Below are 15,000 nucleotides of genomic sequence, written 5' to 3'. Positions count from 1 at the left end.
TAATACAAAGCTGCACACAAGCACAATTTCACATTTCCGTGCGCCAACTTTGCGCTTCTTACAGCGGCCCGGCGCCCGCACGAGAGACTTACCTCGATGGCCTCGCTTTTTAAGGTGAGTTGCTGTTCCAGCTCAGCGATCTGATTGGCTGATGAGTCTTCCAGCTCCTGTATGGAGTTCTGTAGGTGCTGGATATCTTTCAGAAGCCGCAGAATTTCCCTGTCCTTGATACCCAGCGCGGCTTCCAGGCGGGGTCCCGAACACAGCGAAAAACCCGTCTTGTCCTGGGTGGAAGGGAAACCTGGTTAGAGGGGGTCGGGGGATGTCCCATAAAGTGTGTGTGTGGGGGGGGGGGGGGGGGGATGTGAAACAACGTACAGTAATCAGTATAAATATTCAATTATCCTTACTGGTGCGATCCCAGAACCATGGACATTTTTATTTTTTTAATCTAATTGGCTTCCTTGGTACTCAGCTACTGCAAAGTCAAATCTTCGCACACCATGTTTACAAACTAACTTAGCAAATGGTTTGAAAATACTTAAAGCAGCAAAACACCTTGAACACCATCTTTTTTTGTTCTTGGACTGAAGCTGGGGGTCTCTGGAGCTGAACTGTGACCGTGTGAGCTCTGGGGACCCCTGCTTCCCGAGCTACCTCCGTAGGGGGAGTCGGTATCTTTAAATGTCCCGATCACGCGGGCCAATAGGAAGCTGCAAGGGATGAGGTCACGGCTTCCTATTGGCCCATGTGACATGGGACATTTAAGCCGCCATTTCGTTAGGCCCACAAGTTTCCTTGCTGCAGAGAAACCGGCACCCCTCTACGGAGGTATCTTGGGAAGCAGGGGGTCCCCGGAGCGGAAATGAACACAGTTCAGCTCCGCAGACCCCCTGCTTCAATCCTAGAACAAAAAATAAATAAATAAAAAGAAGAAGCAGCTGTAATGCACAGTGTTTTGCTGCTTTAAGTGTGCTCAATTTGGGTAAAAAAAAGTACTTTTTGGTCCTAAGAGGGACAATCCCTTTAAAGTTTAACATATTTGTAAATATGGCCATAATTGTATTTTTTTTAAATTCAAATCACCGATTCTTTAATGACTGCCGGAAGATTTGGCAGTGATTAGGAGGACATGGGAAAGGTAAAAGCAGATTCTAAAAGAAACGTGTGTATTTTGGGCTGGGGTGTAAAAAACACTTAACCAGAAAGCCATTAAAATAACCCCAATAAATCCAATAAGTACAGTGCTCACTGGCGCCCCTTTACCGGCTGATTGCGGAGCCCCCTGGCAACGAAAGGATTAATAATACAATAGTTTTTTTTCTAATTAATGTTTTGATTACAGCGCTGTATTCAAAGGGTGGTCAGTGGTCAGAGGTTCATCCAGCAGAGGATGGACAAGGGCTGAACATAATGAGAATATTACAATATATATCGGATTCTGCATTCTTACATCTGATAAGAGTGAATGATGCTGAACGGGATATATTTTGATAAGCAGCAGATCTGCCCACGTGAGTGCCACACTCGTACAAAAACCTACGCACCGATCAAACTGAAGGGCACAGCCTTTGGCAGGGCGCGTCCCCACGCACATGTAATGCACACGTACTGCAGGTCTAGAGTCAGACCGTCTTGTCCAACTTACCCCAGCGGTCTCTTGTGGAGAACAACAGGTCAGTCTAATAGAACTATTTACAGATGCCAACTGCTCCCCGAGACTCTCCACCTCCCTTTGAGCGGCTTCTGCTCTCTGCAAGGGACATACGATATGAAAAACCACCCTGCATAGAACGCCGCTGCTTTCCTGCGCGGCGCCCCTGGAACGCGCTGGCGGGGAGATCACAGATTCACCATGCACAGCGCGGAGCAGTGAATAATAACGCCATGCGTATTACTGCCAGGTGATCATTGGGTGAGGAAAGGGTTGGCCTGTGCAGGATTATTCTTTTTATTAGAGAAACGTGTTTGTCGACAACCTGGAGTTTAGTTACTTTTCAACATACATTGTTTACAGTATACAGGGGATCCTCAACGCCAGTCCTCAAGGCCACCCCCCCAAACAGGTCACGTTTTTAGGATATCCCTGCTTCAGCGCAGCTGGCCCTGAGCCACTCATAGAGCCACCTGTGCTGAAGAATCCTCTTTGACTGAGCCACCTGCGCTGAAGCAGGGATATCCTTAAAACCTGACCTGTTGGGGGGCTTGAGGGCTGGAGTTGAGAACCCCTGCACTATAAAGTTTGAGAAACATATACACATTAGCTGGTGACCCATTTTACAATTAACTTAGTGTGTGTGTGTGTGTGTATATGTGTGTGTGTGCATGTATATGTGTGTGTGTGTGTGTGTGTGTACTGTATATATATATGTGTGTGTATATGTGGTATATGTGGTGTGTGTGTGTGTGTGTGTGTGTGTGTGTGTGTGTGTGTGTGTGTGTGTGTGTGTGTGTGTGTGTGTGTGTGTGTGTGTGTGTGTGTGTGTGTGTGTGTGTGTGTGTGTGTGTGTTATACATATATATACCCACACACCCTATGCTTTTCTTTTTCCCTTCTGTAGGTAGTGACTCAGCTCAGACCAAAGATATGAGTGAATGAAAGATTGGACGGGCATGGATTTGTACCTTTCATTGTAATTAAAAGTAAAACGATCTATAACCATAATGTTAAAAAAAAAGTATAGTACCTTATTGCACTAGTTTTGGATCCAAGTATTTCCAACACCTATAATCCTCTTGTTATCCATAACCCATACCTCATATTTTATTCCACAGTTCGCTCTGTGACATATTGTATTTAATGTTACAAAAGTATCACTTTTGTTATGCTCAGACGATCCCTCTGACATAGGAAGGGTTAAATTACAAGTCCAGATATCTGGTTTTAAGATCTGAAGCCAGTAACGTTACCCCCCTCTTACCCTGCAATCTCTTTAAGGCAGGAGCAGCGCGTGCCTGGGTTATTATTCTGCCACGCAGTGCAGTATATACAAATACGGAATAACAGGCGTGACATGTACACAGAGCTGGAATAATGCATCACGTGCAGCACAGGTCACCTCACCTGGTGGGCTTTTTCCAGGTTGGTCATTATCATCCCGACCTCACTGGCCCTGAAACCGAGAGACCAAGTGTTTGTAAATATAAATAAATATATATATATTATGTACACACACATTATAAACACAAATACTGACATAACGTGGGGGTGTAGGGATGTGAAACAATGTAATCAATATAAATATTAAATTATCCTTACATGTGCGATCCCAAAACCATTACATTTTTGTTTGACATTTATACACACACACACACACACACACACACACACACACACACACACACACACACACACACACACACACACACACACACACACACACACACACACACACACACACACACACACACACACACACACTGTACCCACACCTAATACACACATACATGGTATACACATATATTGTATACACACATACCATTATTGATTCATACGCAGCATGTTGAAATGCAGAGCACAGTAGATTACATATAACACACATTGTGACATTGTGTGACACGGAGTAATCCTGCCTGCAGAGGCCTGTTCTTGCTTTATACTCTTTCCCGGAATATGACCATGTTACATGCGGTCCTTTGCTACAATGGCCCTGGATATCTCCCATAATCACAAAGGCCGCATTGTTCATTTAGAATCAGGTAAGTAAACTCCAATTTATCAACGGATATATCAACCGTAAACCATCAGATAACCTTAACCACTTCCCTGCCAGCACCTGGAATATGAGCATTCATGCTGTGCACACAGACACTTCCCAGCAACATCAAAGGCAAGATTATTTACAGCACATCAAGGTACCAATGGCCTATCAAATTATCAAAGAACATCTGCTTGGGTATAATAGGATGAAGTGTGCTCCCTGTGTTGCATAATGCGCAGGAGAAATGTGTCGCGGTGCGTGAGTGGGACTGGCAAACCACACGGCCAGCTGGAACGTTTGGCAGCCTGGGCCGCTGGCGTGAGCCCAAGGGGTGCCGAAGATGGGCCAAACCGACGGCATTGCACCAATTACAAGAAGATGCACAGATGTAGATTTAATGAAGTCAAGTGCTTGTTTTGACATAATCCACGGCCTTCGACCTCCCGAACTGCAAGCACCCGGCCGCCTATTTATCAGACGTTAGCTAGGGAGCAGCGGCATGCTCAGAAACCCCACCTAATGTGTGAGCCCCCTATAAATCATACACAAGGGGGGCTATTCATTAAGCTTCCAATTAAAGTCAAAGGATGCTTCCATGTGATAGTGCCCCAATCGGCACTATCAGAGTTTAATGAATAATCCCATTAGGTTCAAATCGTTGCTTGTCCACGGCCCTACTAACCAGCATGAGTCTTGGCACCTCACGAATGGTAGCATGTACTGGGCTTTAAATCTATCGACCTATCAGTGTCCCATCTACCCACAGCCATAGTAACAAGGAAACTCTCTTGGGGTTTCTATTTCCAGCAGAGGAGAACCAGGCGTGGTCTCCCAAACCCTTAGGAAACTAACTCGGGACGTCCCTCTGGCCTGCCTATGATGCTTCTTGGGCTGAAATCATTGCTATCCGGCTTTGTCTCGTACCCATCATGGCAGCCTCAGCTGAGGATGGAAACATTGGCTGATGTTTCTGCTACATTTCTGCTTCCCTAGACGTATCCCAGTTGTATTTATTTTTGACCACCGGGTCTTGTTCTGTCTTCATGCTACATCACCACCATGCTGAAGACCAGCAAATGGATGCTGACATTAAAAACGGTATCTTATCTTAATCCCAAATTAATAGAAGACTGTGGTACCCCCTTAGATTCATTCAATGGCGTGGACTGATGTACAGTCAAGTGTCAATGCTATGTGCTACACGCTTCAGATAAGCTCGCGCCACCGCTGCATCATATGTGCGGGAAATAGACAGCTGATTATTATCCCATCATTTCTACATCACAAGGAAGGATTGTAACTGCAAGGCGTTCTAGCCTTAAAACATCGTCTATATACTAGAACGGTCACATAGTCTGCGTGCACTCTAATTAGAGTCCTGCGCAGCGGAGTGAAAGAGTCACTATGGGCGCGGCGGTGCTAGCTAAGATCTAGGTAGATATGCATATAAAAAGGTGAAGAAAACAGACGGATCTTTAGTGCTACACACCTAAATAGCCCTAATAGTGAGGAGATTCATGTAGAGATTAAAAGATGACGTTAATTCAAATAATGTAAAATTAATTGAGTGTAAGAATAGAAATGTAATAAAAACATTAAAAGCGAGGGGAGGGGGTGTACTTAGAATAGTGTAATTCCTTTTAAATATATATATATATATACTGTATATATATTAGAAGGCTATATGGGCTGTAACCCCTGATTTGCATACAGACACATCGATTGTCGGAGACACTTGGCTTTTTATAGTCAGGGATTCATTAATTTTGTTCCTCAGATTATATTATATTAGCCAGTTTATACCAGAGAGAAAAGGCTCACAGCTCCCTGGTTCAAATGGCACTAAATGATATTCTCATAACCTATAGTTAACAATCACATATATAAAGGTTACTGGAAAAAGGAAATATCTAATCGCCCGCTTAGCATATCCAAAATCCAGAACACCCAGCCTGTAGCAATAAGGTGACCCGTCCAGCTGCAGGAGTTTGCTGATGTGCACTGTTGGTGCACAGATTTATTTTGTTGCCACACTGAAAAGATGGCTCCCAAGTTAATTCCCTGTATTAAGCTTAGAATTCACGGTACTCTCTGTATGATATCGGGGGATAGGTATATATTTCCCCAGAGTACATAGTATCTACAGGTCTGTAAATGTAAGTATATCTCTTCAAAGTATTACACCAAAACCTATCACCTCCTCACTAGAACGGCACTCCGCTGAACCGCCTAATGCTGCAATAGGAACATCAAATGCAGCCCCCCCCCCCTCCTCCGTACAGTGACGTCACAAGCCGTAGCAAGAGAATCGGCCAGGAGGCGCATGACCCTGCACCTCTGGGCTTGCTGCAGGTTTTTGGCAAGACCGACTGAGTCATTTCCAACATCAGCTGTGCTGCTGTTTACTCTACAAATGGGATATTCTCGGGAGCCCTACAGTGGCAGGGAAGTATTCCCACGCATCCCCTTAGAGGCGTCCCTACTTCAAAAGCCAAGCAACTCCGGGGCTGTGTCTGGCAGCGAGTACGGAGCACGTCTCTTTGTACGAGCATCTCACACTTCAAATGGATTATCTGTTCCGCATCAAGGATTCTGCAACCAGTTATTATTGTGAGCAGGACTGAGACGCGCGGTTAGGTTACAGTGTTATTGCAAGCAAAGAAGTATATGGGAGAGACACACAGCATGGACTATGTAACTAGAACACGACTAGATTGCAGTAATCATCGCCCCCCCCCCCCAAACATGTCAGGTTTTCAGGATATCCCACAGGTGGATAAATCAGTAGCTCCCTGCTTCAGCACAGGTGGCACAATCAGTGGCTCATTCTTCGACTGAGCCACTGATTAAGCTATCTGTGCTGAAGCTGAGATATCCTTAAAACCTGACTTGTTGGGGGAGGGGGGGGGGGGGGGCTTGAGGACAGGGGATGAGAACTTCTACCATAATTCCTTCTCTCTACATCTTCAGCATCTGGACCAGGGGGTAATGGGTGGAAAAACTGCAGTGGGAGGTCCAAGACTGTCCCCCGGTTTGGGAACAATGTCATTTATTTTAAGAAGAGGGCACCTGCCCTTTAACACGCCCGCGTAAAGAACAATGACATTCACCAACCTTCCTGTGTAAGAGCATTCACACAATATAAATAATTACAAAGGGTGGGTTGCCGTTTTATCGGAGCGAGACCCTTCATTTTCTTCTGTTACAGTAACGCCATAACAGCCAGAGAGGTCAGAAGCGGAGCCAACTGCAATCGAGCTAATACATTGCTGGTTATTTAGATCAAGCGACAGAGAAGCCCAATGCTACGTCCAATATGACACAAATACACAGTAAAATACTTATATATTCTCTTGGAAAAGGGTCATTTAGTTTAACCCTTTGGCCAAAGCGTTGTAAACCGCATTGTAAGCCTGCGAGACAAGGCGCAGATCCAATTCGCAGGGCCTAACACTACCAGATAAAATACTAATATACCTCTATTAGGATTAAAATTCTCATTTACCTCGAGGTAAATGAGAGTTGGTTATTTAGATGTTTGTCCTAAAAACGCCTTGTGGGCAGGAGGGCGAAACCCTGTGCAGTAAACACCCCAAAAAGTCTTTAGTTGGCGCTTTATTTTGAATATATATATATATAATGCTTATGCCTAGCGCTATTCTCAGAAATGGTGCCTGCTAGAACACACTGACAATGTTGTGTGTGTGTTTATATCTATTATTCCTTTATACACACACACACACACACACACACACACACACCCCATTGTCGGCGTGTTGAAACCGGCACCATTTCTGAGAATATTCGGCTCTGAGCTGCACCCCCCACCGGCCACTTCTCTGAGGTTTTATGGGTAAGGAGCTCGAAAACATCCATCCTGAAAACGCCTCTAAAGGGATAAAGCCTTAAGCGTTCTGTACGCCAGTCCCACTCTCGCCAGCACCAGAAGGGTTCTGGGTAAGCAGGGCTGACCTTTCTACATGTAACAAATTGCTCTAAATAGAGCCCTGTAGTGGAAGGTTATTTGAATCTCTCCATCTCTGTCTCCCCCTGACAGAGACGGCATTCAGCGTGAAGGATGCCGCCTGTTTAGGCTTAAGGCTGGAAGCAAATAGAAGGTTTGTTTGTGGACTCGTAGCGTTGGTTTTTTTTAATAATTTTGTGGACAAACAAAATGTAGTAACTTACTTAGACGCTGTCTCCTTATCATATTGACACCGCAGGTCAAGCAGATCCCTCTGAGTTGTCTTCAATGCTGCTCGACAGAAGAAATAAAGGCACAGGTGAAGTTGCGTGCTCTCCTCTGATCCGCAATGAGATTGATAACCAGGCCATAAAACAACAATCTATTCCTAGAGCCATCGGGAGACACGGGGACAGGCTATGCATTTCACCTTCTCTTTACATCTGTCTTTTGTGAATAGTAAAATAAATGGTTATTTATTTATTAAAAGCCTGACATATCCAAAGAAAAAGCACGAGAGAGAGAGAGAGCATGAGAGAGAGAGCATGAGAGAGAGAGAATGCACGAGAGAGAGCATGAGAGAGAGAAAGCACGAGAGAGAAAGAGAGAAAGCACGAGAGAGAGAGCGAGAAAGCACGAGAGAGAGCGAGAAAGCACGAGAGAGCGAGAAAGCACGAGAGAGCGAGAAAGCACGAGAGAGCGAGAAAGCACGAGAGAGCGAGAAAGCACGAGAGAGCGAGAAAGCACGAGAGAGCGAGAAAGCACGAGAGCGAGAAAGCACAAGAGGGCGAGAAAGCACAAGAGAGCGAGAAAGCACGAGAAAAAGCACAAGAGAGAAAGCACGAGAGAGAGAGAAAGCACGAGAGCGACAAAGCACAAGAGGGCTAGAAAGCACAAGAGAGCGAGAAAGCACGAGAGAAAGCACGAGAGAGAAAGCACGAGAGAGAGAATGCACGAGAGAGAGAGAGAGAAAGCACGAGAGAGAAAGCACGAGAGAGAGAGAAAGCACGGAAGAGTGAGAAAGCACGAGAGAGAAAGCACGAGAGAGAGAGAAAGCACGGAAGAGTGAGAAAGCACGAGAGAGAAAGCACGAGAGAGAGAGAAAGCACGGAAGAGTGAGAAAGCACGAGAGAGAAAGCACGAGAGAGAGAGAAAGCACGGAAGAGTGAGAAAGCACGAGAGAGAGAGAAAGCACGAGAGAGAGAGAAAGCACGAGAGAGAGAGAAAGCACGAGAGAGAGAGAAAGCACAAGAGAGAGAAAGCACGAGAGAGAGAGAAAGCACGAGAGAGAGAAAGCACGGAAGAGTGAGAAAGCACGAAAGAGAGAGAAAGCACGAGAGAGAGAGAAAGCACGAGAGAGAGAATGCACGAGAGAGAGAGAAAGCACGAGAGAGAAAGCACGAGAGAGAGAATGCACGAGAGAGAGAGAAAGAAAGCACGAGAGAGAAAGCACGAGAGAGAGAGAAAGCACGAGAGAGAGAGAAAGCACGGAAGAGTGAGAAAGCACGAAAGAGAGAGAAAGCACGAGAGAGAGAGAAAGCACGAGAGAGAGAAAGCACGGAAGAGTGAGAAAGCACGAAAGAGAGAGAAAGCACGAGAGAGAGAGAGAAAGCACGAGAGAGAGAGAAAGCACGAGAGAGAGAGAAAGCACGAGAGAGAGAAAGCACGAGAGAGAGAGAAAGCACGAGAGAGAGAAAGCACGGAAGAGTGAGAAAGCACGAGAGAGAGAGAAAGCACGAGAGAGAGAGAGAAAGCACGAGAGAGAGAAAGCACGGAAGAGTGAGAAAGCACGAAAGAGAGAGAAAGCACGAGAGAGAGAGAAAGCACGAGAGAGAGAATGCACGAGAGAGAGAGAGAAAGCACGAGAGAGAGAAAGCACGAGAGAGAGAAAGCACGAGAGAAAGCACGAGAGAGAGAGAAAGCACGAAAGAGAGAGAAAGCACGAGAGAGAGAAAGCACGAGACATTTAGATAACAATAAGGCGATTGTTTTCTGTTGGGTGATATTACATTGAGTGTTATGTTATTTGTGAGTGAGATACCTCTTCAGGTTTTTATTAGTATGATTCACAGCGACGCTTTCAGCGTGTTCAACAGAAACTAAATTCCGTCCTGCCTTGAAAATACTAATTTGGAGCCCGGGATTACGGCTCGTGACATAATAAATGTGCATATGGTATTTCTATTAATACAGTTTAGAGGCGTTTAATGAGCGAGCTCTTTTCACATTAAAACCTTTAAAAATATAGAAGAAGCCCTTAAGTATCACGCAAGCGGGCGTGCATGGAGATTCATTTCTAACTGTGCTGACTTCTGCTTCTAGACGCGCAGCACAAACCTGTCCTTTTCCTGCTTGCTGTATCAGCAAACGCTGTCCAGGTTTCCGCAATAAGGAGACGCAGGCGCAGTCAGAGCAGGCGCAGTCAGTGCAGGCGTGTGGATGGAGAGCTTTGCACTGACCTGAATGTAGAATCTTGATCTTTTCCTCTGCTTCCCCGAGTCGGACTGCCAAAGTGACCTGTGCTTCCTGTAACCCCCTGCGCAAAGCACAAAAGGAATTCACAGCAAATAAGGGACATGCCCCTTTAACACAGACCCAAATGTATCCCGTGGCTTCCAGATTTAATATATCTGTGTCTACCCCATGCAGCCTTGCACTACTTTACTGTATTCCCCACCACCAACTCTGCTGGAAGACCATTCCGTGAAACCACTACACCTAATCAGTGAGGTAGTTTTTCCTTACATTTCCCCTAAGCCTCCCTGACCTCTGACCTCTGACCGTTCCTCTGTGTCTGAAATATGCTTCCAAAGCCGACATATATACCATGTGAGTTCCACGTATTCGTTTTATTTCACCGCGCCATCGCATGTGTAGGAGCCAACGCACCGATTACAGGACATCCATTATTTGTTTCATAGGAGTGGCCCTTGATGCAAGTTCCACGTTATGAGGTCTGGCCCTCCCAGGGCCCCCGTTATATGGTAGAGGAGGGCCACCAACAGGCCAGGTTTTCAGGATATCTCTGCTTAAGCACAGGGGTGCAGTCGTTGACTGAGCCACTGCTTTAGCCACCTGTGCTGAAGCAGGGATATCCTTAAAAGCTGACCTGTTGGTGGCCCTTGAGGATGGGAGTGGCTGCTCCAGATGTTGTTGCTACATCATGTGACATCGCATTCTGCGCTACTATGGAGAGCTGATCGCGATCTGGCGAAGAACCGGCGGAGAACACCTCTTCCGCACCATAGTCAGTGACGCTGCAATCGTGCGAGGAGTGGCCACGTGATTGCGGTGTGCTGGACGGGGCTATGGCCCCAGGGTCAAAGCTGCCATCCCCCAACATCCCTTCCTAACATCCACTCCCCAACTCCTGCCCGCAGCGACATACTTCCAGACCGGTCCTGGGTGATGAAGAATAAAAGGGAGCCCCTCGGAGGAGCAGCTACAATATAATGAGGGACAAGGGGAAAATAAGCTAACTGATTACAGCAGCTCCTCAAGCCCCCACCAACAGGTCAGGTTTTCAGGATATCCCCGTTTCAGCACAGGTGGCTCAATCAGTGGCTCCCTGCTTCAGCACAGGTGGCTCAAACAATGGCTCAGTCAAAGACTGCATCATCTATGCTGAAGCAGGGATATCCTGAAAACCTGACCTGTTGGGGGGGGGGGGGGGGGGTAGCCTGGCGTACTGGAGTTCGGAATCTCTGTATTACAGCCCTTGTTGATGAAAGACACCACACCCCAACAGCTTTCAGCTGGTGAGACTCTCCGTAAAACATTTATGGTACTTCCAGGAAAACGGGCGGGTCCTATAGCAGGACCCGCCCCAGCTCTGGGACCGAGCGCACATGTTTTCCAATGATACCTGTATGATGAGATCCCCAAAATATTTAACTCCGCCAACGCTGGAGAAGCCAGGAATGTGTCGAAAGACATATGCTGTATAATCATTGTAACTCACTGGTGACTAAATTGAAATCGGGTCTGGTTATTTTAAGTGCTGACAGACGGGACCCCTAACTGGTTTCCGGTGGGTCTTCCTAATTTGGAGTCAGTCTTGTGGATATTTTAGCATCAATGGTCACCAAAGACTGCAACAGATTCTCACTGAGAAAAATGATATAAACATGCAAATGTTTGGGACGGATCCACCAACTCTCAGTGCTGGAAAACGATGGCCTTGATATGCCAGCGATTGTTGCCAGTGTCACCGCATGGTGTGTGTGTGTGTGTGTGTGTGTGTGTGTGTGTGTGTGTGTGTGTGTGTGTGTGTGTGTGTGTGTGTGTGTGTGTGTGTGTGTGTGTGTGTGTGTGTGTGTGGTGTGTGTGTGTGTGTGTGTGTTTATTGCAATGTTTTCCGTTTCAGATTTTTTGGTTTAATTTGTTAGTTATTGGTGGAAGATTAGTTTTTGAAAAATGGACACAATATTGTCACAGGAATCCTGGTGACGTGGTGCAAATCCCTTCATTTCTCACCAAACATCGATTGCAAGCTCTGCTGGACAGGGACTTACTGTGGCTGCAAAGTTCTATGCACCACGCACAATACGGTAACGCCACGCGCTTGGCGTCGCATTGGGAGAAAAGCGCTATATTAATCAAAGTTATCATTGTGATTAATGATTTAGATTGTGAACATAAGACTTTTTGATTAAGGATCAGTCATTAACAATGTTCCTTTCTGCTGTATATTTTAAAAGGCTTTCAGTTATCAGATTGTTATGTATTTTTTATCATGGAGCATCACAGACCAAAAGTAAAATGTTGCTCACGATTGTAGCACTTCTGCCATACTTCTAACTTCCACATACTGCACTGAACATGATCTGATGGATGGTCACGTCTCTCCACATAAGCACACGCACCCACCCAGCCCCTTGTTGATACATACATGCATACAGTATGTATGTGTATACTGTACACACATAAATAGACACATACTGGAGAGAGAAGAGAGATAAGGGGGAGAAAGAGAGGGAGAGAGATAAGGGGGAGCGATAGGGGAGAGAGAGAGAGGGGGGGGGAGAGATAGAGGGAGAGAGAGGGGGGAGAGAGGAGGGAGATAAGGGGGGTAGAGACAGAGGGAGAGAGAGATGGGGGGAGGAGAGAAAGAGAGGGAGAGAAAAACACTAATACAAATAATGCAGGAGAAGCAAACAGACGTGTTATTACTCGGATATGTACTAAATAATAATTAATTAACATAACCGGTGAGTAAAGTTTTGTGCAACAATGTTTCATCAGTTCATCAGTGATTATGACCAATAATCACCTATCACTGTGTTCTCATCCTGAACCGGAGGAAACCTGATCTGTAAGACGCTGCTGGGAGCACAGAGGCGATCAGACTGAATGGGACATTACGCCATCATACCGATGAGAGGGAGAATCGGGTTGTTCTTCAAAGGAATGGGGTGTAGTGTGTACGTATGTATGTGTGTGTTTACTTATATACCACCATCCATGTACGTAGCGCTTCACAGCAGTAATACACGTGACAATCATACAAATATCAAATAATACAAATAACAGATCATGGGAAGAAGTGCTTCAGGAAGGTGAGGAAGGAAAAACGGAGCACGATATCCAGCAACAGAATTGCATTTAAAATGAAAGTGCTTTGTGCTGGTGAAAGATCCGATCGCTGTAAGTAAAACCTGACAGCTGCCAACCCATGCTCATGCATTATAACTGTGTACAATGATGTGATGTCCATAGTAAGCCAAATAAAATTTGTTTCCCATCTGATGGAATCTAATTGAGCCATAAGGTCACCGCTGTCCTTAATGTATGATGGCAGTAATTGTACAATGGACTGCAAAAAATGATTAACATATCTTGAAACACCATCTCCCAAAGATCCAATACTAGAGACAGTCGGCCTCCCAGGTGGGGAGACCAATGTCTTATGGATCTTCGGGAGATGGTGAAAGATAGGAATAATGGGATAGGGACGAAATAAGAACTCCAACTCCCTGGCACCCAATATAGAACCTTCATCCAAAAGGGTTCTCAATTCCTTAATAAAAATTGCGGTGGGGTCACCTCTTAGTGATACATAGGAGGAGCGATCATTTAATTGACGAAGTGCCTCAATTTTGTAATCAATTTGATTGAGCACAACAATCGCTCCCCCCTTATCAGCGCCTTTGATCACCAAGGATTTGTTTGCCTTCAAAGCATTTAGTGCCACTCTTTCTCCCTGTGTAAGATTGTCTAATCTATGGTGTAATGGCATACTACACCCCTCAGGTCCTGCTGCGCAATGACGCTCAACGTCGGATACGGTCATGCTATCATGTTGCACCTCCCGGTTGTTTACGTCACAGGTCATGGGTTACATTCCATGTCAGGTGACTAACCCGGAAGTTGTTGCGGTTGGCTCCCGTCATGCCAGGTTCAGTATAAAGTGTATTCTTTATGTGATGTGTGTATTCACCTTGATAAAGGACTATCAATAGTCCGAAACGCGTTGGTGTGTGCTGTATTCAACTCTGATTCCATTAAATTAGCTTATTACATGGGAACGCTTCCTGGTGGTTCTTCTGTTGCTGGATATAGTGCTCCGTTTTTCCTTCCTCACCTTCCTGATGTCTATTCACTGACGGAGGCACATTCAGCCCTGGGCCACTGGATCTACAAAAAGGACGAATTACTACAAGAACCTCAAGTGAGTCTGTTCCAGTTTGACCCTTGTCAATTTATGTCGCAATGAAATAGGATGTTTATTCTACTGGTCACCGGCGGGTGCAAATGATTTATCCTTACTGCTGTGTTGAGTGGGATCATTTCTAAACCAGGTTACATCCTTTCGGACATTTAAATAGTATATGGTTGTCTTACTCCAGGCATTATTCTGCTACTACAGTTTTTTCTTTAGAGCACCATACAACACGCTTTTTTAGAAGAAGTGCTTCAGACATAAAAGTGACATTTAGGAATATATTTTGTGTTTGTGTGTGTGTGGTGGAGTGGTGGAGGGGTGGGGGGTGTGTGGGGGGGGGGGAGGTTGGTATTGTATTTTGTGTGTGTGTGTGTGTGTGTGTGTGTGTGTGTGTGCGGTGGGGAGCAGTATTGTACTTTGTGTGTGTGGGGGTATTGTATTTGGGGCGGGGGTATTGTATTATATTTTTGGTGGGCAGGTATTATTGTGGGGGGAATATATGGATATCAGGGGGAGGGTGTGTGCGGGGGGGAGGGTGTGTGTATTGGGAGGGGGGATTGAGGGAGAGTGGTATAATTAAATTATAGTGGACAGGGAAAAGTATGATAGGAGAGAGGGGGTGGTAGAGTGAATGAAGAAGAGAGCGGGAAAAGAGATACATGGGGAGAGGA

General features: G+C 45.7%; 1 protein-coding gene across 6 annotated transcripts in view; it reads right to left on the bottom strand.

The window, feature by feature from the left end:
• The window catches only part of CUX2 (cut like homeobox 2), a 351,667-nt gene that overhangs the window by 97,236 nt on the left and 239,431 nt on the right, over window positions 1-15,000 (bottom strand). For all 6 annotated transcript variants that reach the window (XM_075568157.1, XM_075568155.1, XM_075568153.1 and 3 more), the window contains 5 exons: window positions 10,125-10,201; window positions 7,890-7,956; window positions 3,065-3,113; window positions 1,649-1,753; window positions 93-284 (listed from right to left, as the gene is read on the bottom strand). In XM_075568157.1, the coding sequence (XP_075424272.1) occupies window positions 93-284; window positions 1,649-1,753; window positions 3,065-3,113; window positions 7,890-7,956; window positions 10,125-10,201 (490 nt within the window). The remainder of the gene's footprint in view (window positions 1-92; window positions 285-1,648; window positions 1,754-3,064; window positions 3,114-7,889; window positions 7,957-10,124; window positions 10,202-15,000) is intronic.

The sequence above is a fragment of the Ascaphus truei genome, chromosome 13 (assembly GCF_040206685.1).
Source record: "Ascaphus truei isolate aAscTru1 chromosome 13, aAscTru1.hap1, whole genome shotgun sequence".
In the NCBI taxonomy this organism is placed as follows: Eukaryota; Metazoa; Chordata; class Amphibia; order Anura; family Ascaphidae; genus Ascaphus; species Ascaphus truei.
This window is presented reverse-complemented; position numbering and strand designations above follow the sequence as displayed.